Below are 23,684 nucleotides of genomic sequence, written 5' to 3' on the forward strand. Positions count from 1 at the left end.
GCTGAATATTTATTAACTGAGAGCTTATTGCCAAGCTCCCATGCACCCTTTTCTCACTGATGCCAAAGTCACAGCACTGAGCTTCCTCATGAGGCACATAGGCTTTCCATAAACTTTCATGGCTTCTGCGGGGGGTCTTTTCACTTTGCTACACACACAGAGCTTGGTATGTTACTTTCTTGGTAGGCATGCGCTAATTGTCACACGTCTTTCTTTTTAAACGAGTTTTATGTCATAATCATCCTCATTTTATTCCTTCCTGCTACAGGCAATTGCTGGATTGTTTTAGAAGTTTTTGAAAGAAAGAAAAAAAAACAACATCACAAAAACAAAACCCCAACCATAATCCCTTCAATACTTGTCTAGGGAGAGAATTGTTACCACTCCCAAGTCTGGGCCATACCACTTAAGGACACTAGAAACTTTTTTTTTTTACTTCAACTGCATACTTACGGTTTAACTAGTTGTCATCCCTAGTTTTGCAAAGCCCAGCCTTATCCAGTATTACAGTTTAGGTGTATCTTCAGTTTAGATTTTCTCAGTTTCTCCTCAAAATTTTTCCGCCACAGATTTAGGGAACATTTTTGCTTCTTTCCGGTACCAGCCCCACCAAAAAAGGGAACAAAATAGAAAAAAAAAGAAAAGAAAAAAAAGGAAAATAATTCTAAGTCACTCCATCTCCCTGTAGGGTGGTGAGACCTCACCTGTTCAGTCATGCTCAGATTCAGGTAGGCAGTGTGTGCCATGTCAGAGAGGGGCTCCATCACATGTGGCTGACAGTATCAGACAAAGGTATTTTGAGGGGTTAAACGATTCTGACTTCTTTTGGCCTGAGCCACCATCATATGGCTCCTCTCAAGCCCATTTCCACTTCCACTGGACAGGTGCTCTGTAGGTGCTCTTGGCTGTATCAGGAAGCTGCCAGAACAGATCTGTGGTTTGCAGGTGGCAAGTTTCAGGTACCACCTCACTCACAGGAAAAGCACAGAGGACAACTTGACAAACCAAAGAAGTGGGGACAGGTTCATAGGATCTCCACCAGCTACCTCCTGCTTTCCCAAATATTGCTTTTCCCTTTAGGAAATCTGGAACCATGGAGTGGCATCTGTCAAGCCGTAGGCACTTGAGAGTAAGCACCCATCAGAATAACTTACTGTCAAAAACAGGTACAAATTCATTTCATCCCACTTCGTGCCATATGCTGCTGTCAAAACTTCATGAACTGTTTAGGCAGCATGTTGGGACATTTTGACTAACTATGAGCAGAGCTATTTTTTTCATAGCTTTGTGTCACTGGCGTTTATAATTGGGTATTTCCCTGAGCATTCTCTGGTGTCTGAGCAGACAAGCCTGTGGCAAGAGAACATAGCTTGGGAAGGTGGGCATGGGCCAAACCTCTGGATTCGGCCATCTCTGCTAATTGTCCTGACAACGAACTGGAAATTGCACTGTGCCACATTGTTCAGGGACCAGCTTCTCCTTTTAATGCTAATACTTGAAAGATGGGGTGATCTTTTTGTCCTGTGATTTGATAAAAATTTTGAATCTCAGAGCAGACTGGTAAGCTGCATCTAAATCTCATTTTCTGCTGCTTGAGCCCAGCTGTTTTGTTCTCTTGACAGGAAAGTGTGCCAGCACACCCTTTGCCATAATAAGTGGGAAACAGACCACCGGATAGGTAAAGAACACATTTGCTGTTTTATTGGTGCCTTGCAGGGCAGTAATACTGAAAAAGGGGAATGCAAAAGAAACAAAAACCCAAAAAAACAAAACCAAAAACCCAGGATGGTGGCAATCCACATCGTATTTTTTTTAAAGAGTACATTGACTCCTGTTTTTTTCATTTATTGTGGCATGAATGGTAACATAAAACCAAAACATGAAAATATACAACTTATATTACACTATGTGTTATGAACAAAATATAAATCTATAACTCTATGTTATATTTACATAATTATTTCTTTTATTAAATTTCAAGTGAGATGGTAGGTTGCACATACTTTGTTTTAAGCTCCAGGCATTTGATTGTCTCTATTTCTTTTCTATTTTCATTTCACTTGTAAAATCCAAAACGTTAGAAGGATAAGAGCTTTAGAGCCAGTGGAGCTATATAAATACTGTTTCAGCAAACCAGTGACAAAAAACACTGGGGAGTAGAGAAATCAGTCAGTAGAAAAAACAAACTTGACATGTTCTTCAGTCTGGGAAACTGACAAGTTAAGATAAAGTTGAAAAAATGTAAATATAAACCAAGCTAAACAGACAGCCCATGCCCTGTGGATTGAGGATACACTTGAATTCACATCTAGTGAATTACACAGTTATTTGCAAAATGGAAGGGATGGTTCTACCGAGAAGTGGTCAGACAAAGAAACTTCCTATCCCACACATCATGCCCTGAAACGTCCGAGATACCACACAGTTGCCTTTCTTTACAGCAGATGAATTCTTGCTAAGGAAGACCTACATTTCCATGGAGCATAATTATTTTTGATGTTACAAATGTGATGTCAGAGGCTTCTTCGGGGACAATAACAGCTCATCTCTTTGGATTAAAAAGAAAAAGCTCTGAAAATGTGCTGTAAAAAGGTTAAAGACAATTTACTTTCTAAAAAATGATTTAATTAAAGACAGTCTACTGCAGTAACCAAATCTTTGAAATAATGTCTTCGAAGAAAGAATTTTTTCTATATGCATTCATAATAAGAGGATTTGGTTACAAAACTAATTAAATGTTATAATAATAGCTAGTGTTCTTTTCTGGGGGCCTGATTAATATAGCGGAACGGTTAGATAAAGATGTTAAATGCACTTAAAAATCCTATTTTACTAATATAAGGCATGAATAAATGGAAAAAAGGATATACTCTGTGTTATTTAATTGAGCTTAGAAGCAAGTGCCTCAGTTTTTTTCCTTTCTTTTCCTCTTTTCCCCACTGCTGGTGATGTTCTTTCTCAAGCTCACAAGATGCATGGTGGCTTCTGCCATTGAGGAGGAGGTGGCCTGCACTTCCCATCCCAGGCAGCTCCCCAGGAGCATCCTGGCTTGCCAGGTTCCCAGGGAAGAGGGGAACAAAGCCCGCCTTGGCATTAGGACCTCAATGAGCTTTTAGGTTAATAAATCCTAATCTCTTCTAACCTGGTTTTTTTACATGCTCCAGGGCACAGAACCCAGGAAAAAAAAAGAAACAAGACAGGAAGATAATTTTTATAAATGCATGTTTTGCTTTTTTTGTTTTTTATCTTTTTTCTCCCCCCAGAAAATTCAAGAGGGACAAACAGTACCCTATTTTCAAATCTGGTCTTCTACTGCTGAAGGATATATGAGTGCTCATCCTTGGACCGAAGAAAACATTAGCATGGGCATTAAGTATTTTGCTGGTTGGGAACCCCAGAGTAAATTTTTTTTAAAATTTATGTTTTCATATTGGACAGTTCAATAAAGAAATCCATTCCCAAAGCCCAAGGGACGGAAGGCCAGGCTGGGGCACAGTCTCTCCGAAGGGAATGTGTATGGGACAAAATCAGCTCATTCAGCTGAGCCCTGGATGAGGAGGTGTGAAAAGCACGGGGCTCTTGGAGAAGGGCACTGTCCCACCGTGCCCACAGACACCAGGCTGCCTCCAGGAGTGGCTCCCACAGAACTCAGCACTGAAACTTGGTCCCACCGAAGTCCAAGAGCCCCCTTCCCACTGAGCTTTCCCAGCCTGTGCCTTCAAGGCTTGCTCCAATCCTGCCTGCCACAGTGGCACCTACCTGGAGCTAAAACAAAGTATTCCGGTAGCCCGAAGTGACACAATTAAACCAGAGAGTCTCTAAACCCTGGTGGAAATCATCCAGCAAATGTGAGGTGAACCCACAAGAGTCAGAAGTAATTTGTTCACAAAGACAGGGAACAAATTGAAAAGTTTGGAAAAAAAAAAAAAAAGGAGCAAATATCTGTTTTCACATTGTACATAATAATGATATAAAAACAATTGTCTATTTTTTTTTCCTTCTTATCCAAACAGAGTGCTTCAAAAATTGGCTGTAGATGACTGGTGTAATTAAATAACTAAAATGAGTGATGAGAGAGCAGAAGTTAATTAAGATTGAAAACAACACTCCCATGAATTCACTCCATCATAATAAACATCAGAAGTTGACATGGCTGGGGCCAAAATTAAAATAAAAGAAAGAGAAATGGTGTGAGCAGAAGAAGAAGCAATTTGTTTTCATATGTATATATATATATATATATATATATATAAAAAGGTAAGGTGGGGAGGGGTATCCATTTTAAATAGCCTAACAACTTCATTTGCTGCACTGCCAAATTAGAACAGAATAAAATAAAGTTAAAAAAGGGGAGGTGTAAATAAATTATACATAATTTACTAATCTGGGAACAGCTGACCATTATTATTATTATTATAATTACCATTCAACACTAGCAAGAAGAGGCAGTTCAACTGAAAAAAAAACAAAACCCCAACACAGTCATAAAATACAAAAGAAGAACCCTCTCTGACATGAAGGATATAATCAGCTACTCCAAGTATAATTTCAGAGCAAATCTTCGGAGAGAGAGAAAATAGAAAAGAATTTTTCAAAGCAGAGGTGGAAATCAAAACAGGGAAAACAGAAGAAAAAGAAAAGAGATGTAGCAGAGTAAAATTATCACATGTCCACACCGCTCATCGGAGTATTGTCCTAAGTCTTCAATGGCATTTGCTTTTAGCTTTGCACAAGGTCTGCAGAGGTCAAGTTACAATTCAAGTGGGATTTCAAGAGGCAAAGAAAGGCATTCCCCCCTTCCTACCTGTCCTGTTCATCCTGCATCTGGCATCAAGGGCTGAATTTGCCTGATTAGGGGACTGTATGCAAAACCAATGCTGCCAAATAGTGGTGACATGGTTCTGGCGAGTGCTTGGGCTGGGATTTCACTGCCACTAAGATGCATGGGCTAATTTTAGAAGTGATAACAACAGCAATGCATCTCCCTCTGGGAGTAGGAATTTACTAGGAAGCAATATAAAGTTGGCATCCTCAGTTAAAAAAAGAATTCAGAGGAAGGTTTTTGCTTCAGCACAACCCCAAGACCTTCCTTTCCAGGGCACACAGCAGCTCCCAGCCAGCTTCCTCATCTGGTTGTCGTTGACCAAGGAAGACAAAACTGCCCAAGCAATAAGTAAATAAGTGCTCTACAACAACACTGGAAATATTTTAGCAGAGGAGAATAATTTTTTCAGTTGTGAGAGACAGCAGTGAGGGAAATTCAGTGCTGCAATGGTTTGAGTTCTTCTAACCTCATTTTGAATATGGAAATATCTTCATAGCTATTAGCCTTCCTTCCTACACAAACATCTCACTGATAAAAGACAGATTTCTGCCAGTGCACAGAAGAAAAAAAAAAAAATCAGTTTTAAAAAAAATTGCCTTTTGAATCAGAAATCACTATTCAACCACCTCGAAGGTACGAGTTCATCAGAACTGGACTCAGCTGGTGGTAACTTAATTAAGCTCAGCAAGGAGGTAACATTTCCAGCTGCTGTGTCCCATGCAGAACAAACCACATTTTGGACAAGCCTTTTTTTTGTTGTTTATGCTGCCACTTGAAGTGTAAACTAAAAGAAAAGGTTTCTTACAGACCAAGTCATTTGGAGGGTGCAGGACTTCATTCTGGAACAAGCTTTTTGCTCACAATAGTCCAAGATCATTCTTATCAGTACCATAAACACATCCATATGAAAATCCAAGACCATAAAATATTTCTTCTCTAAATTTCTTATGTGTGTCTCTCTCTCTCTGTTTTTTTTTTCACCTGAGAACAGCACCTACAGTTTCCTTTAAAAAGCAAAAGCAAAACCAAAAATATATGTCCAATCTCACCAGCTGCTGGTATATTCTTCAAAGGATTGTCTAAGATATAACACTGTCCCAACTTAAGACAGAGGAAGAAGCAAATGAAAAGCCGAAGAAAAACAAAACAAGAAGAGACCAACCAAAAAAAAGCAAACTGGACTAGTTCAGCGCTTTAGTACAAATTTGGCACTTGCTCAAAGACTCAGTATGGTGTGCAACTGATGAAGAGAAGTCCTCTCTTGAAATAAAATGCTTGTTGGGGTTAACAGAAAGACTCTCCACTTCCTTCCTTGCCAGCCACGCGCGCAGGCACGCACACATACACACTTCGGACCCAGATTTGACAGGGAGGAGGAGGAGAAGGAGGAGGAAGAAGAGGAGGAGGAGGAGACAGAGGGGGTTAAAAGGAATTTTATCTTTTTTTTTCCTGTCAGGTGCATTACCAAAAAAAAAAAAATATTTCTCTTTAAACTGTAGCACAAAACAACAAAACACATTCACAAGCCACTTGTTGGCACTGTGTACCTGAGTGAGAATTTCTAGAACATTGTAGAACAAACAGCCATAAAGTTTATTTGAAAAAAAAATAATAATAATAAAAGGTCGACGGGTAAGACTTCAGTGCTTGGGTATAGCAGCTGAATTACTGGCATTATTTTACCCATAGCTTATATCATTCTGTTGTTGTTGTCGTTGTCTTTGTTTCCTTTCTTCTGAGCCTTTTTTCTTCTGATGCAGGCTGATGTCTATTAGTCAGCTGATGTCCCAACTAGTTAAGACTAACAGTTAAAGTAACAGTCAGTGTATGAGAAAGTTAATGTGCTTGGCCACTGGCAAGGATAAACCAGATGGGGCTTTATTTATTTTTTTTTCTTTTCTCCTTGAAGTCCTTCAGGTCTCGAGACACTGGGACCCCAATCAGTTGGCTTGCCCCGCAATGTGGTTTTCACTGTCACTGCCATAGTCTGCATCGGGGTCGTCCTCCTCCTCATCGTACTCATCGTAGATCTCTCCGTTGACGTCGTCGGGCTGCATCTCCTCCTTGATGTGCGGCTCCTCGCCCTTGACCCCGTAAGTGCTCTGGATGATGGGCATGCCGGGTTCTGGGCTGCTGGACACACTCGAGTGCTCTGAGGGCAGGTGTGGGGAAGGCATTCCTGCCATGGCAATGGCTCCTGGGTACACTACACCCGCCGTGGCAATGGGGATCTGTGCTTGTTGCCTGACAGGAAGAAGAGAGGAAAAGGATGTTGGAATGCTGCATGGAATAAAAGGAAGGTAAGTACAGAAGCATATATTCTTGGGCATGCAGAGGAATTGTTATATCAATATTCAAAACTCACCAAATGAAGCTCCACAAATAAGCATCAAATCCAAATCAGTTCCACTGATAAGAAAACCCCACGTCTGTAAATCCATACCTGAGCTACACAGCTTCAGCTTGCCTTGTGAGGGAAAGTTCTTTTCTGGATGAGCTTGGTGCCAGCCAAAAATAAACATTCTTGCCAACAGTGGTCCAAGTTAAAACCCTTATATTGTGAAAATCTTTCTTTTAAAAAAATCCAATCTGCTATCAGGACAGGACATAAAGACATAAGTTGCCAACAGGAGAGGTGCAGCAAGGTCTAGGTAAATTGCACAGGAATGGGAAGGTGCTGCAGGAAAATGCCACTGGATGAGGAGAAAGCAGAGATAGTGCTTATTCCACATCAGGGACCTGGTCATTGCTAGGGAGAGGAACAGTGGGCTTTCTGGAGCCAACATGAGTTTATAGGATGGATCACTAAAGGTCTCTCACTGGAAGGTGAGAGTTTCCACTGGGAACAGCAGTGAAAAGCAGATTCTTCAAAGGACAGTGGATAAAACTGGGAAAAGGCAGACTTAAAGTGGAAGTGGACATTATTTAAAAATAAATAAAAGGCAAGGAAACAACACGAGCGTTTGAAAAATTCTTCTACAGGATGCCTTTATACAGCATCTAAGCCTTGGCAACCTGTCTGCAGTAATGAAAGAAGAATTATTCCAGGACACAGAAATTCCCTTTGCATCAAGAACACTAGCTGCGTTATACTAGTGTTTGCTTCCCTGAGAAGCTTCAGAGTCCCAACAAGCCTAGAGGTTTAAAATTCATGCTCCTTTTGTTTCCTTCCTGCATGAAGTAATTCCATTGCAGTAATTCTCTTCGGTACATGCTGCACATTGTAATGTCATCAGCGGTGTGTCCATCTGCACTGAAAAGCCTTGCCACAGGAGACAAGGCAGAGTCTTTTGAGATGAACATTCTTAATTAAGAATGAAACCCTTCCCTGTTCCCCTGCCTGTCTGTGCTCTGGCTGCACAGTAAGCCTCACACAGTACAGGGATCCTGAAAGACTTTCCTCTGCCAAACAGCTTTATACTTGTTTGAAATTGCTTGCTGCATCTTCAGATACTTCCTGCCTGCCATCTGAGCAAGGCATCCCTCCACAGAGCCCTTATTTCCGTGTTTCTGAAACAACTCAAGTTGTCTCAGCTGCAGATACTGCTCTTAAAGTAGGGGGCAGATCTAATTTGCATTTTATTCTTAATTCAGTAGGAAGGCTTTTGTTTTCTGGAGTCAGCATCTCTGCAACAAGATTCAGCACACTTAAATGGGTTTTAATATTTAACAATAGGAACACTTTGCACTTAAATGGTGCTTTTCAGAGTGCTTTTCAAATATTCAATAATTTAAGAGTAGTATTTTTCTATTTCTATGGGATGTCCAGCCTAGAGGACCTTGCAGCAGTCCTCAGACAGTAATGTATTAGGGCTCTCAGCAGGCCACCCTTGCCACGCTACCACTGAAGATGAGGACACTGAAATAGGGAACATTAAAAAATTCCCAATCCTTCCCATTGTGATACCTCCAGCACAGCCACAGCTCCTGTTAAACCAAGCACTCGCTGCAGTGCCCAGGCAGGAGCTGGGCTGGTGTTTAGAAGTTTAGCCCTAAATGACCTGCACTGATGGCTGCAACAGATGGGAAACAGGCCAGGAATGTAACTGCAGTGCTGTGACTGGTGATATCACACACCGGCCCCAGTGCAGCCACTGGCCCCTCTGTCAGCTGCTTCCATAAAGATTTCACCCCAGGTTCTGTGCTCTGGTACCCCAGTGCAAATTGCCTCCAGAAATGTCTTGATTTCAATGTCAGCCTTGTTTGGAAAGCTGAATTTCTGCAGGCAGAATGTTACAAGGTTAATTTTTTTCCCCATGATGCGGCATGCATGTTAACCAGATAAGCAGTGTTTCGGGGGCTCTGTTGCCACCTAGTCTTTTTCCATAAGGCCCCCTCCTCATTTTTAATCTCTTGATGCCGAATGTTGGCTGACTTCCTTGTGTTTGTTTCAGTGCATACCACTGGGATCACTGGACCTGCCAGCACCACAGGGTTAAGCAGCTCAAATTTCTCTGCTGAGCGGCTTACTCTAACAATACTCACTGTAGCTGTTTAAAACACAAGCCTGATGACACTTAACAATCACTGGATAGATGTTCTCTCCTTTATTGCTACTCCCAGCCATTAACTAAAGAGATGTGTAACCCAGTTAATACTGGATGGACTCCAAATTAAGATGAAACAGAACACAAATTCCATCATTTCAGAGGGTCACTCTTGTTGCTGGTCTTGCCTTTTTTTTTAGGATTGCTGTGTAGCTTTTAATTTTTTCAAGTGAATACAGAAATATTGTGGAATATTTGATTACTTCTGATTCTTTTTGATCTGCTGCAACCAACACCAAGGACTATCTAAAGAAGGAAAATATATGCTAGTCTTCTAGGCATATTTTATTCTAATAACATCAATCAGATCTATCAACTATTTATCAGAACTGGTCTTAAAATTTCTGCTCAACAGAAAGCATTTAACTTGCTGGACTGAAAGACGCTCCCAACAATATACACATTATGTGAATGCAGCTTGATATAAATCAACTGAGCCACATCCATATTCCAGCTCAAGTTCAGACTGTTCAGCAATCCTTTTGCAGATCACTTTTGCAGGCCACAGATCATACCGAATGCCAGCTTCTATTTTCGACTCTTAGATCAAGAGGGTACTGCCACAGATTCATTCACATACTTTTTCTGAGGCCTCATAATAATTATAAGGCTTTACAAGAAGACTTACATTTCTTTAGAAAATCTTAAAGCCTTTTTTTTTCTTTATCAGAGTGGAAATGGGACAGTTGGCTGAGGCATTAAGATGAGTATAAAACAGAGACAACAAAAAGATCCCTAAACCTGCCTAACCTCCTCCAGGAATGCTTTGCTATCAAGTATAACTCTCACTTTCTATTAGCAATATCTCATATTCTTGGCAATAAAGTATAATTAAGAATTTAGAATTCTCCCTGATTTTTACTTTTTTCATTTCTGACGGAATGAGCAGTAATTTTGAAAGGTCCCATACCCAACATTAAAGTACTGCCTCATCTCCTGGCGTCTGTTGCGCATGATGGCCTTGTACTCGCCAATGCGTAGCTTTTTGCCATCTACAAGGCAGGTACGCTTCGGCCTGGGCTTGTATTTGTAGTCTGGGTATTTCTCCAAGTGCTGTTTGCTGAGCCGGGCCTGCTCCTCATAGTATGGCTGCTTCTCTAGGTTTGTCATAGCTTTCCAGCGAGATCCTGTCACCAAGAAACAAAAAAAAAGGGAAAGAAAAAGATGAGATGCTACTCATCCCCAAACACTGCAAGGCAGAGAAACAAGTAGGTCACCCAGAACAAGACACCTAATGCCATTTTGCTTTGGGCTGGGAATCTGTCAGAGCTTCTAGTGAGGGTTCTGGTCTTGTTAGTATTTGACTCATAAACCCCTTGGGTATGGCCAAGATGCAGAGAGAGATGGCACTGGAAATTTTGACTCAATATTTCACTGAAATTTACCTACCTTATAAGGCCATTCAGGTGGGCAGTAAAACCATTATCCTGATAATGGGCAACCCCTAACACTTTGTTTCAGGAAACAAGGCAGTAAATTTTGGGGGAATGGACAGACAGAGTCTGCTCTGCTGTGTCCCCATGCTGTCCCTTGGCCATGTGCCAGTTTACACCACCTGCTCAAAGAAGGCTCCACTCCATGTGGTGCTGTCTGGTCACTGGGATCCATGGCTGGATCAAGGAATCAGATATGGATATGCACATGTCCACAGCTTAATCATTCCTGACAAACACCAGGTCTTTCTGGCTCCCAGGTTGGTGAGAAGCAGAATAAGAACTGACTGTAAATGCTCTGCAGTCAGGTACAGGAGCCTGCAAAGACCCTAAAGCAATATCTCTAAAAGCTATAAACTATCCCAATGTGTCAGTGGGGTTTTAACTCCTAGACCAAGTCCTGGAAACCACTGCCAGCCCCAACTTAAAGAATTTATTGTGTCATGCATGAAGAGAAAAGCACTGGGGTACTGGCACATTTCTCCCCAGAGCTGCACTATGGCTTCATTGCTGGTAGCCTTGTTTTCTGCCTATGTTAACGTGGGTATTTGAGATAGGGATATAGAAGACTTCAAACTTGTTTTCAAATACTTGATGAAAGTTGTAAACTACTATTTCTTAAAGGGTGTATTATGGGAGCAGAAAGTAAAAGTTCTTGAATCAACTGCCCAATTTTATTTTTCCATTAAATACAGAAGTGCTTCAGGGTAAGATATATTTCAAAAAACAGGAATAGTTCAAGCTGTGAAACCTGTGGCCTAGAAAGAAAACTTTATTGGAAAATAGTCAAGTTTCCCACTGGAAAAATGTTTGAATAGTTTCTCAATTTAATGGGTTCATAATGTCATATGTCATACTTGACTTCCTCTTGTTCCTGATTTTTTTATGGTTAGCTCATGCTATTACTCAGGCTGGTCTTATCCCACTGTACCCCCAAGACTTGCAGTAGAGAGAGCACAGTTATCCTTTTCCCAGGAAAGAAAACAGTTTCATTCCCTCTAGAAAGGCCCCTTCTGATTATTGACACAATTCCCTGTATCTTTGAAACTTTATTCTGTGCTGCAGTCTGGGCTTCTGGACAGAAGAGTTGGTACCACCTCACCTCACATCCAGAGATAAGCAATGCATAAACAATGATGTCTTTGTCCTGAAAAGGGGCAATGGGCATGCCTTTCTTAGCAAATACTGCTTTGAAGTCAAAACCATAATTTTTCATGATGTTTACAACATATAGCATGTAGACATCCCCTAGCTAGTCCTGAAATGGGGAAGAGTTTAATGACATTGTTATTAGCTTAGGCCCAGCACCATAACTGCATGGCTAGATGGCTTTTAGGGTTTGGATTGAAAGTCCTGCACATCACTTCTTATACCATAGAGAGGCAGTGGGGATTTGTGGCAGGGCTCTGTGTTACATAGGGCAGCACCCCTGTGACCAGAATCCTGCTCAGCAGCTTTGTCTCCTGCAGAGAAATTATTCCAAGTTTTTTCTGGCAAAGAGAGTGGCTAGAAAAATGACATCGACTTTCCACATGTAGTACCTCCTGGATTTGGGGATGAATGACACAGTGATGAACACATGACTGTCAAAACATTGCACACCAACTAATGCTGTGTAAGATGGAAATACAGGTGAGACCTGTGCTGAGCAACGTTAAGAATTCAGGATAGAGCAGATGAGCTCTGGAAGATGCCCAGATGTGGGTGTGCTTTCAAATTTTGCATGTAGGCACTGACACACTGGTGTTTCAGCAAAGAAAATACTAAGAATTAGCCGAAATCTAGAGTTGCCTAATCCCAGACTTGCTGAAGTCCTAACGTCCTAGGAAAACAGCCCCAGCCCCTTTTCCTGATGCTGCATCAGGTTTTTTTATGAATAGAAAAGTTGAAAACTGCAGTCTTTAAACAAATCTTGACATTTGCTTTATATGCTGTGCAGGGATCTGCAACGCAGGGACTCACACATATTTTGAGACAGACAGATGCACAGAAAGGTAGAAATTAAAGTCAGCTCTCACAAAATTACCATGAAAATGCTCTATTCCAGCACAGTTTCTCTTCTGCTGTGCCAGTTCACTTGCTACAAACCTACAGTCTGATCTGGGCAGGCAGATTCACACCCTCTCATGTGACAAGAAGTAGTGGGTAAAGTCAGACAAACAACATAAGCCTTTGCAGGATTGGGGCCATAAAACATGAAATTTTCATGCATAATATCTGTACATACAGTTACACATACAATATTTATATATAAATGTCGTTATATTTTTTCTTCCTGAGCTTGCACACTCAAATATAAGAAAAATCCTGGTAGTTTTACCTCTCTTTCCAGCAAATTTTTAATAGGTGCCTTCTGCAGTGATACCTCCTCTTACAATGACTTTACTGTTTTTACAAAATATACTAAATATAATTTACTAGTAAGTTTTGAAATATCATACATAATTAAACAAGCAATGCTGTCAAAATAGATTTTAAAAAAGGGCACACTTTCTGATGATAAACCATTGTTCTTCACATTTGATAATTTTCATTTATTTTCTTAGTAATTTACATAATCCAATCAATTCTCTGAACAGTCTTCATCTGAAATTTTGAAGGATATGTAACTCTGATCTTGGAATTTCCACCCAAGGGGTGGAAATTATGACAATGAATGAGTACCATCAATCAACATATTAAAACTTTAAAAAAATATCTTATATTTGGACAAAATAGGCTCGTAATAGTTTTATTTGTCATTGTTTTATGTGTCTATAAACACACACAGGCAGGCATGGGTACCTAAGCACAGTGCCAAACCCAAGCCCAAACACAGTGTGATTATAGGAACTAGAGAAACCTTTTCTTTTTAAGGGAAGATTTTCAGTCCTGAGTGAGCCTCCTGCTCACCATCTGTGTTGGAAAGCTTTGAGTGGGTCAAGTATGTGTGGCTTTTCTCCTTGACTATGAAAACAGCCCAGTCCCCTCCCTGGATGCATGCAAAATGACAAGCAGGATTCTAGCACAATTCTCCCTGATGTGGTGGCTGAAGTATTTAGGAAGAAAAAGACGTGTTCAGAGACTTTGCAGCACCAAGCACAGCTCCTACCCCTAAACTGAACTAAGGCAGTCAGAGCTGTGCCCACACAGCTGTGTGTGACTGTGAACATACCTAGAGGGGGCAAATATTTGAGTCCAGGGCAGAAAAGAGCACTCATCCATGCCCAGACACTTGGGCTCCAGGCACACATGTGCAATGTTCAGAGCTCTGCTTACTGCTGATTTTAAGTGAAGTTTCTCTGACAAGAATTTTCAGCTGTTTGCAACATTCTAACTTTCAGTTCATTAGACTGACATTTTTCAATCTGAGTACCTGAATCAGGCTGATTTTATGGTTAAGAAACATTGTCACATAGCAAAACACTTATAGAACGTATAGGTATTTGTATGTATTTGTATAAACACACATATACATTCCAAGAGAATTTCTGAAGCTAGTAATTAACTTCATTTTTTTCCTAATTTTTTAATGTGGATTTCTCAGTGAAATTAATTAAAATATTTACTGAAATATCTAAACAATGCATTATTAAATTGAGAGAGTCCAGCAGTCCCATTTTAGCACTTTTTTACTAAAAAAAATCATTATCCACAAGTTTAAGTTGCAATGAACAGATGGATGACAAACATATGCACAGATGAATTTAGTGACAAATCCATGTATCTAATTTTTATGCTCAAGACATAATACCACAGTGTCAAACATAATCCCTAGAGAATTCTAGTGCTGGGAAGGGCACCTCCTCTCATTTTACTATAAAAATGACCCTCAATTGGTGAGAACTCTAAGTTACTCTGTGTGACAACAAGCTCTGTGACCTCAGTGTGTAGCAGTGCTGCTGGAAAAATGGGAAGGAAAAATTGAGGCTTTCTAATAAGGATACCTTAATACCTAGTTGAACTGTGAGCTTCTAATTGGTCACCCTATGCCAGTTAACAGACAGCTCCCTGCTGACTTCAAAAGACTGGTCTTTTGCAGCTGAGGGAAGAACTTTGTAATGTTTCTGTCAAGAAGGAAGATGCCACGACATCCCTCTCTATTGCACATGTAGAATGAAAAAAAATCAAAAGTAATGCTGTAAAGAAATAGAAACATCATTTTTCACTGTCTCAGACCTTGCTTTTCCCCATATCTGGCAGCAAAACAGAGAGTTTGGAGTCAGCTATACTGTCTGTCACCTCAACAGGATCTGTAACGAATTTGCACATTTTACTCCAACTACTGTATATCTAATCAGAAAAAGATGTCTCCATATCTCCCTGATCTAGCGCCAAATAGTAAAAGGTGATTCCTTATGTTAACAATTTCAGCAGAATGCCTTATTAAAACCAGATTTTAGGGTATTATAAAATGCTTAGAAGCCCTTTAAAATGTCAACCAGGATCCCCAGAGACTGCATAAAATGTCAGCCCAGCTCAAGCGCCTGTTTTAAGCAGAATGAATTAGCAGCGTGCTGTCGGAGGTTGTTATCCAAAACAATCAGTTAAGAGGGAAAACATCAAGCTCTCTTTGTACTTTCTATATGAAAAGGGCCATTCAGAATGATCTCGCTGATTTCTGAAGTTGATTACTTAAAAACAGGTTTAACCAGGTGTACTCTCAATTTAGGAACAGACCAAAACTATTACTGCCCTCTCCTCCAACTAATCACATCATACACCTCTGACCAGTATAATCGCTTTTAACCAGTATAAGGTTATATTGCCATCAACATAACCAATTTAGCTTTCTAATCCTGTTCCCATAACTAATCTAATCATCTCATGCCACCCTTTAAATCATGGGTTAATATCATCACATCTGCCATCCATGGCAATACATTTTGCTTCTCCAACCAATTTATCTCATTTCCACTTGCCCCTGCTAACTTTTCATAATCCCACTCTAATCAAGGTAAGCCTCAAACCTCTGACCAGTCTAAACCTGGCATATTCACTGACCACTGGTTAGTGCTGCCTTTACTACTGCACTACACCTCTTGAGCAGCCTGCAAAACCAGCGAGATCTGCAGCACAGATAAACATGTTTGCTGCTTAGCCACTGGCTGCTTAGGTCCTGTTGCTGTTTTTATCAGTAAAAATGCAATAGCTCTAATTTGGTCGCAGATGTATTATTTTTCTGCCAAAAAGTAATTCATTGGCCTCAGCGAGCCTCATTAGTCACCTACTGCATCATCCAGCACATGACAGAGGAGTAACTTTAGACAGAACACGGTCCTGAGAATTTGATCAAATAGTGAAAAGCTGGAAGACTTTGGCATGGGATTCAGCAGACAAATGTTCTGACAAATATTGATCGGGATGTGAAGAGTAGAGAATATGGAAATCGGGGGGTTTTCAAAATTCTTTTCAATATATGCAAGAATGAAGAACCACCCACTGTAGGAGAAGATCAGGTTTGAGAACCTGAAGGTGGACAAATCCATGGGATCTGCTGAGATGCATCTGCAGGACCTGGCAGATGAACTGGCTAAGCCATTGTTCATCCTACTGGAGAAGTTGTGGCAGTCAGGTGAAACTCCTGCTCTCTGGAAAAGAAACATTACCCCCACATTTAAAAAGGGAACCTGGGAACTACAGGCTACTCCATCTCTCTGTGCACAGCAAAATCACTACCACAATCTCAACAATTACAAATACACAAGAGTATTTCAGGCTGTGGCTAATACATAGTGCTGAGAAGCACAGGGGAAACTCATATCCCTGCTGTTCTTGGTGCAGTGAGCTAAAGAGCAAGAAAGAAAGAAGCAATTCTGTTCTGTCAGGTGCTCAGCTAAACTCAGAATATTTTCCAGCTTAGCTCTGGAAGAGCGGTGCTCTGTCATTCTTACCTAGTATCTTGCTGATGTTGGAGTTGTGCATGTCAGGGAAGGCTTGAAGGATCTTCCTCCGCTCATCCTTAGCCCACACCATGAATGCATTCATTGGGCGCTTGATGTGGGGCTCATTGCTACCACGCCCTCGGGATTCCCGGTAAATCCGAGACTCTGAAACTCCTGCACTTCCTAAAAAGTAAGAGGAAAACATTTCCAGCTTGTGTTTCAGTATGCAGCTTCCTCTGCCATCAGAAACCTGGGTCAGGTGCTGAATGAGCAGTATTCACAATGAGCCAATATGGTTAATATACTGTATATTGCCTGGTTTAGTTATTCTATTAATTCAGTATCACATAGTACAGACCTGGTAACTAAACACCTTTTCTAAGTCATCATTTACTGCTTAGTTACATAAACCAAATATATATTAATCAATGTAGGTTTACTTTTTATTTTCTTCCTTACTTGCTTACAAAATGCTGGTCATATTATGTCACCTATCTTCTACCTTTTCTGCAACAAAGAGGGGGTGATGGCAATACTGCGCATTTCTTCTTAAGCAATTCTCTAACTAGCAAATGAATATTTACATACTAGCCTGTTTTTGTGCTTTCATCTCCTTAACAATATATGCAATAGCAGAGAACAAATAAACATTATGCTCGCTTCATCAAACAAATAAAGCTCCCACAGATGCAGAGCACACAGCACTTATGGAGGATCAGGTTTACACTTCATGGCTTCCCTGTGTGATCTCACTTACCCCACATATATTTGCCTCCTTTAGTCCCTTTTATTATCAGAAATACATTTTTGGTCCCATCTTGAGACCTTCAGTGGACAGAGGGAAGGCTAAAAATCATCTCCAGAATTAAAACACCCCACAAAGAATCACTTCTTCCTGCCTTGTTTCACAGCCACTTATTGCTAACAGCTCGTATTCCTCATAGGCCTCCAAAGCACTTGGATTCTCCCTCAGATCCTATTGATATGCACACACAAACCTGGAAATAAGGAAAAGCCATTTGTACTGACCGTCAGAATCTCCACTCATGTTGAAATCCATCATCGCATGGCTGAACTTCCCATCTTCACTCTGTTTTACTGCCAGCTGCTGAGTCAGGGTCTCCAGTGTTGTTTTGTCCTATATCGGCAAGATAACAGGATTTGGATCAGGACAATAATTAAATGTTGTAATTCCAAAGTTTTGTGTTATTTAGGAGGTTAATAGGGAAGCTAGATAACTATTCTCAACAGTTCACTGAGCCATGTATTGAGGAATACATAATAACGCTTTTTCTGGAAGAGATATGGTTACAGACTCTACCATAAAGTCCCTTTTAAAACTTGCTTATTAGCTAGTGATAAGCAAACTCCATAGTGTTGAAAAGATTGGCTTAGTTAGGCATGATAAAATTGGCTGCACATCTGAAGAATACTTCAACTCTCTGTTCCTGGGACTGCAAAGCTGGTCTGAAAGTTTAGGCAATACATGCTCTTTTGCAATGTATTTATTGTTTCACTCTGTTTCTAGCAGGCAATCAAAGTGCAGAGACATGGATGGCTTTGCTCTGTTTCTTTTTTAAAAGAAAAAGTATTTTAGGAAGCAGTCCATAGAGCAAAAAAAACCCCTGTACAGTTCGAACTTATTCAGGCCTTGGGAAAGGTTCAGCCTGAATTTAAGCATGATCCTTGGGCAGCAGTTTGTGTTGTTGTCTAAACTGTTTTGTCCAACTGTACTAACACCCCGTTCATCATTCATCTGCTCAGAACTAACTGTGAACCCTGGATTGCAACAGGCTGGTGTGTGCTGCCAATTAATCCGTCAGGCTGCAGTGGTGTCTAAAGACACTGCCAGAACAACATGCTAGGGCAATTACTTCCAATGTTCTCTTCAAAACACCTCACTTCCCACAAATTGTTTGACTTTACAAACACAAAGGTGTTCCATTTTCCAACAGTTTTTGTTTTCCCAATGACTTTTGCTCATGAGCATTCTATCTTCCTGACAATTACATGTTTAAAAATAAATCTTTCAGGGAAGCAATACTAACATTTCAAAATCTCAGGCACTGTGCCTTTTGCAAAGCTAAGAAAATGACATGATATGGTATGATAATGAAGTGGCTCCAGTTGAAAACATTCTTTTGAGCTTCTTCCTGAAAGAAAAGATTTCTGTTTCCCTGCTCTATTCCACTCCAGTTGACTTTAAAAGATCAGTAAACTAAAAAAACTTCCAGTTTTCACATGGCAGCTGTTTCATATAGCCTAATAATGTCACCAGGTTGTGTTACATAAGAAAATAGAAAAGAGAACAATGTGAATACAGAAATGCTTCCTGAGAAGTGATGTCCCTGAATCTGCAATTCAACGACTGGTTCAAATTCATGTAAGTCACTGCACAAAAATTTTCTCAGGCAGAGCTAGAAACAAGGCTAACCTGCTCAACTTTGTATGCTCACAGAGTTTAGGGAACATGAGGTTAACTTTCCTATTCCTCACATTCATTTTCACTACGAATCCCTTACACACTCCTGGTGCTCTGTCTGTACCCTGACACTTCACCATGGAGAACATGCAAGATGAGTTATCCTCTTGGTTTTTGCAGGAAAAACTCATGCAACAGACTCAGCCTATTCCAAGCAAAAGGGTTTCCATAACACTACCAGGCACAGTATGCTGTCCAGAAAGCTTGAAGTTTCAAATAAGCACCTGAACTATTCACGTACTTAGTTTTACTAAACTCTTTGATCCATCATTTTAAACTCAGCTCTCATTTCCAAAGCAGCCTGTCAAAGTCAAAAAGTCAGGAATAACTTGACTTTGTATTTCTTCCAAATCAATTGCAGATATATAATGGAAGTCAACAGTTTTTCCTCAGGGGAAAAAAAAAAAGTCTATTTACTGTCACTTTGTAGTGGTAGAGTTCAAAAATTTTTATGTCAGGAATCATTTTAAAACACTGCCACCGAGCTAGAATGTAAAAAATAATTTTCTCTTGTTGGTTATATTACGGGGGAGGGGAGTTACTGTGCTGCAGACATTTTTTGAAGCATGTGTAAACCTCTTAGAAAAACAGAGCTGAGAGCACAAAGGGCATGGGCTTAACAGCTGCTTCTTTAGGCAGTAAGTGCAACTCTTGGAGTCAGAGGTAGCTCCATTCCCAACCACGCTCCACTGACACGATCTGATTGATTCCTGAGGTCAGCGGACACTCTGGAACGCTGCCTGCAAGGCACACTCCAGGTTCATGAGAGCCTGACTTAACAAGCCCACAGATGCTCTGCTGCACTCCATCTTGGGCAGAGTTTAGAATTCTGGGGTACAGCCACACTGGATGAAGTGAGGAAGCACGGGTGTGTTGGAAGGGGGCAGTGAATGAATGCCAGATGAGCACGGAGCTCCGGGGCTGCTCTGTGCAGCCCCATGCATGGAGGTGGATCTCTGGAGAACTGCAACATGATGAGTACTGAAACCATCCTTTTAACCTTGCTACTTAAATGTGTAACTCAACCACCAAAGATAAAATGGTAGCTAAAAAGAACTTCTGCATGATATTGCTCTTGAAACAGAGGATCAAAGCAGCCAGCCGTACTTTTCCATGTTGATGTTCAGAAATGTTTTAAGGCTGAAAAGTCTAAGGTCTGCACTTGCCTCATTCTCTGCAGCAGCACATCTCCTAAGAGGAAACGCTATGAGAGCTGGGGTTGTTCAGCCTGGAAAGGAGAAGGGTTTAGGGTGATCTAATTGTGGCCTTTCAGTAACCGAAGGGAGCTGATAAGAAAGACGGAGAGAGACTATTTACAAGGGCTTGGAGTGACAAGACAAGGGGCAATGGCTTCACACAGAAAGATACTAGGTTTAGATTTGATGTTAGGGACAAATTCTTTGCTCTGAGGGTGGTGAGGCTCTGGATCATGCTGCCCAGAGAAGTTATAGATATCCCACTCCTGGAATCATCCAAGGTCAGGCTGGATGGGGCTCTGAGCAACCTGGTCTAGTGGAAGGTGTCCTGCCCTTGGCAGGGAATTTGGAGGTAGATGATCTTTAAGATATCTTCAATCTCAAGCCATTAAAAAAAAACCCCAAAGCACCCAACTGCGCCCCTCTAAACACCAAACAAAATGTTTTTAGGAGAGCAGAAAGAGATCAGCAATACCCTGGCAGGATGCAAAAGTCTGACCATAGGTCAGCAGCATTGTGATTTTTGCTCTTCCCATTAAACACACAGCAGCTGATTTTCCCCAATTTTGGCATAGAGAAACACTTTTACAATCACTAAATGTTTGAAATGGGTTAAGCAGCAATACCATGTTGTTTTGCTTGAAAGCATTCAGTTGAAGATTTCCTGCTTTTCATTTATGGAAGCACCTATTTATCTTTTCTACAGAGTCTTTCAGTTTATGGGCAAGTATTTATGAAACCTCCAAAGAAACAAAAGAGAAGATTTTTTCTTCTCTGATCCCAAATAAACTGGCACCCTCCTGATATTGCTATCCTAACCTCCCCTCACAGAATCATAGAATCACAGAATGGTTTGGGTTGGAAGGGACCTTAAAGATCAACCAGTTCCAACCAGACTCCCCCAATCCACAACAGACAAAGACATCAACATAATCACTTCAGACAAGAAATCCACAATTATTTGAAGTTTATACAAAACCAGGATCTATTTATCATCACTATCATAATTCAAAATCAAATTACATATTCCCAAAACTGCCACCACTCTGCTGTGTTGGATTAGCTATTTAAACAGTAGCAAGATGAGGCCCCAGCCAGTGACAACCAATGGGTACAAGTATGTGGGGTCCAGCAGAACATCCCTTTGTTTCAGGTATAAAACGCTATTCATCCTATGAAAAATGCCAGGTGGCATCTATTGCAGCCTAGAACTAATATTGTTGGGAGTAACAGGCAAGGTTGGTCCAAACCCAGGAAACTGGTGTGAAGAATTGCTTGTGAGACAGGTAATTCTAAAAATTATACAACACAAACCAACAACAAAACAAAACAAAACAAACCAAACCAAACCAAACCAAAACAAAACAAAACAAAACAAAACAAAACCAACCAAAAAACAGCAAGGACCACTCCTGTCCTTCCAGGAGAAGAAACATAGCCATCTCTTGCTAAACATTAAGTGATTCCAAATGTCTGAATTTTGTTTCAGACCTCAGAAGGCTGAAAGACATTTTATAAATACCTTATTTCTTTATGAAGGGCTTCCTAATCATCATTTCTACTGGACTGTAGGAGAGACTCTCTGCAGAAGCAGCAAGAGCTCAGTTGACTGGATAATTTAAAATTCTAGTAGGCAAACCAGAGAAGATAATACTGGAGGGAACATTCAATCTCAAAATAGCCCAATTGTACAAAGTATAACCAGACAGGTTTCATCAACAGCCACAATGTGATGAGAAGTTTTTGATTCATTAATCAAAGAAATTAACCTGCCAAAGAAGACTGATTTGTACCACAACTCCTAGAAATGTTCTAATTATATTTAAAAGAACAAAAACACATACACACATGGAATATGTCATGTAAAAATATATATATAAAAAATGACTAAGCACCACAAGTCAGACTCCGTTTTGTGGTCAGCTGCAAAAGTTAGTTGGCTCTCTGTCATGGATAGCTGTCATAGTTTAACAAAACACTGATCTAAAAATGACAAGAACTTGGTTGCAGTCTCTTTCATAGAAGAAACATAAAACAAGAAGAGTCAAAACATATGTAGAACAGCCTGATCCTGTTTGCCAGAACTCCTCCCACTACTACATAAAAGTGAAGCAAAACCTTGGAATGCCTGAGAAATAAAAACATCCTGATAGATTTGCCTACTGCCCTCTGCCCTTACTGCTCCCATCTTGTACTGGTTCACGGTACCAGTGCTTGGGCTGCATCTGAGACTATTTACACACCTACATTCCAGAAGGACCCCACAGCCCTTCCAGAATACTGTGAATGCTGGGCATATGGCAGTGGATGCCTCCTCCCCCTCCTTGAGACATCCTTTTGGCTGGGGTATTTGGCAAACTCTGCCGGCACTCTGAACTCCGTTAGAGTCGCGTTTTGGCAAGAGCTGTTTATCCTACTGCATAATTCAAGGTTAGCACTTTCACTAAAGCAGTCCACTCTCCACTTTGCTGCTTCCCTCACCCTACCCCCATTCTCCTTGACAGGAATATTTCTCCTCTCAGTTTTGATGCCTGCAGAGAAACAGCCAATGTAGAATTCCAGAGGAGGAGTGTTCAAGAACATAACTTCATATTCCTGCTTTACACATCCCAAGGGAACTGAAAGATCAGGCAAAAAAAAAAAAAGGTGGAGAGAGCCAAACACACTTACCTACAGGCTTCAAGGAGAAACTTGCTGACCATTTCTTGCACCTAAGAATTGCACACACACAGATGGACACAGCCTGCTACCTTTGCTCAGCGTCAATAAATTAAAAAGAAACAGACGGTTGCCTGCTAGAGTCCTTTTGTATGTCTCACTTATTCCCTTCCCCTCCAACTACAGTTTGTCCAGCTATTACCATATCTAAATGCTAAGGGTGGTATTTTGAAATAGATTTGAGTTTTGAGGCAACAGTTTTTATCTTAGATTGATGAGCAGGACCTGTGACAGCATCTGATGTGGTTTGTGGTACTGAGGCACATGTCCTTCCCCAACAAGGGTCTATAAGTATCAACCCTTCCAACACATACCTTGGTCAATATGCACTAAATCTTAAAGTTTCCAGTAGATTAATTGCTATGATTGCAAAATAAAAGCTTACTTTATGACAGAAAATTAGATTAGATATTATTAGATAAGCTGGTAGCACCAGGTGTTACCCATTCAACCCTGTCGTATTTTCCTTACCTCTACAAGAAGGTAAGAATCTTATCCTTCACCTAACATGAATGAAGACTTTATAAAAGTAGCCTTTCTGTGCAATCCTTCTGCCTCTTGTAGCAATAAACATTACAACAGCCTGAGCTCTAAAACTTTCATCCATAATCTTACCAAA

At 40.6% G+C, this 23,684-nt stretch overlaps 1 protein-coding gene across 10 annotated transcripts in view; it reads right to left on the minus strand.

Moving 5' to 3' along the window:
* Window positions 1–1,675: 1,675 nt before the first annotated feature.
* The window catches only part of SOX5 (SRY-box transcription factor 5), a 624,352-nt gene continuing 602,343 nt past the window's right edge, over window positions 1,676–23,684 (minus strand). For all 10 annotated transcript variants that reach the window (XM_033057697.2, XM_033057698.2, XM_033057692.2 and 7 more), the window contains 4 exons: window positions 17,699–17,807; window positions 16,679–16,852; window positions 10,283–10,499; window positions 1,676–7,069 (listed from right to left, as the gene is read on the minus strand). In XM_033057697.2, coding sequence (XP_032913588.1) covers window positions 6,766–7,069; window positions 10,283–10,499; window positions 16,679–16,852; window positions 17,699–17,807 — 804 coding nt within the window. In that variant the 3' untranslated portion in view covers window positions 1,676–6,765. The remainder of the gene's footprint in view (window positions 7,070–10,282; window positions 10,500–16,678; window positions 16,853–17,698; window positions 17,808–23,684) is intronic.

Source organism: Catharus ustulatus, chromosome 4 (assembly GCF_009819885.2).
Source record: "Catharus ustulatus isolate bCatUst1 chromosome 4, bCatUst1.pri.v2, whole genome shotgun sequence".
NCBI classification, from domain to species: Eukaryota; Metazoa; Chordata; class Aves; order Passeriformes; family Turdidae; genus Catharus; species Catharus ustulatus.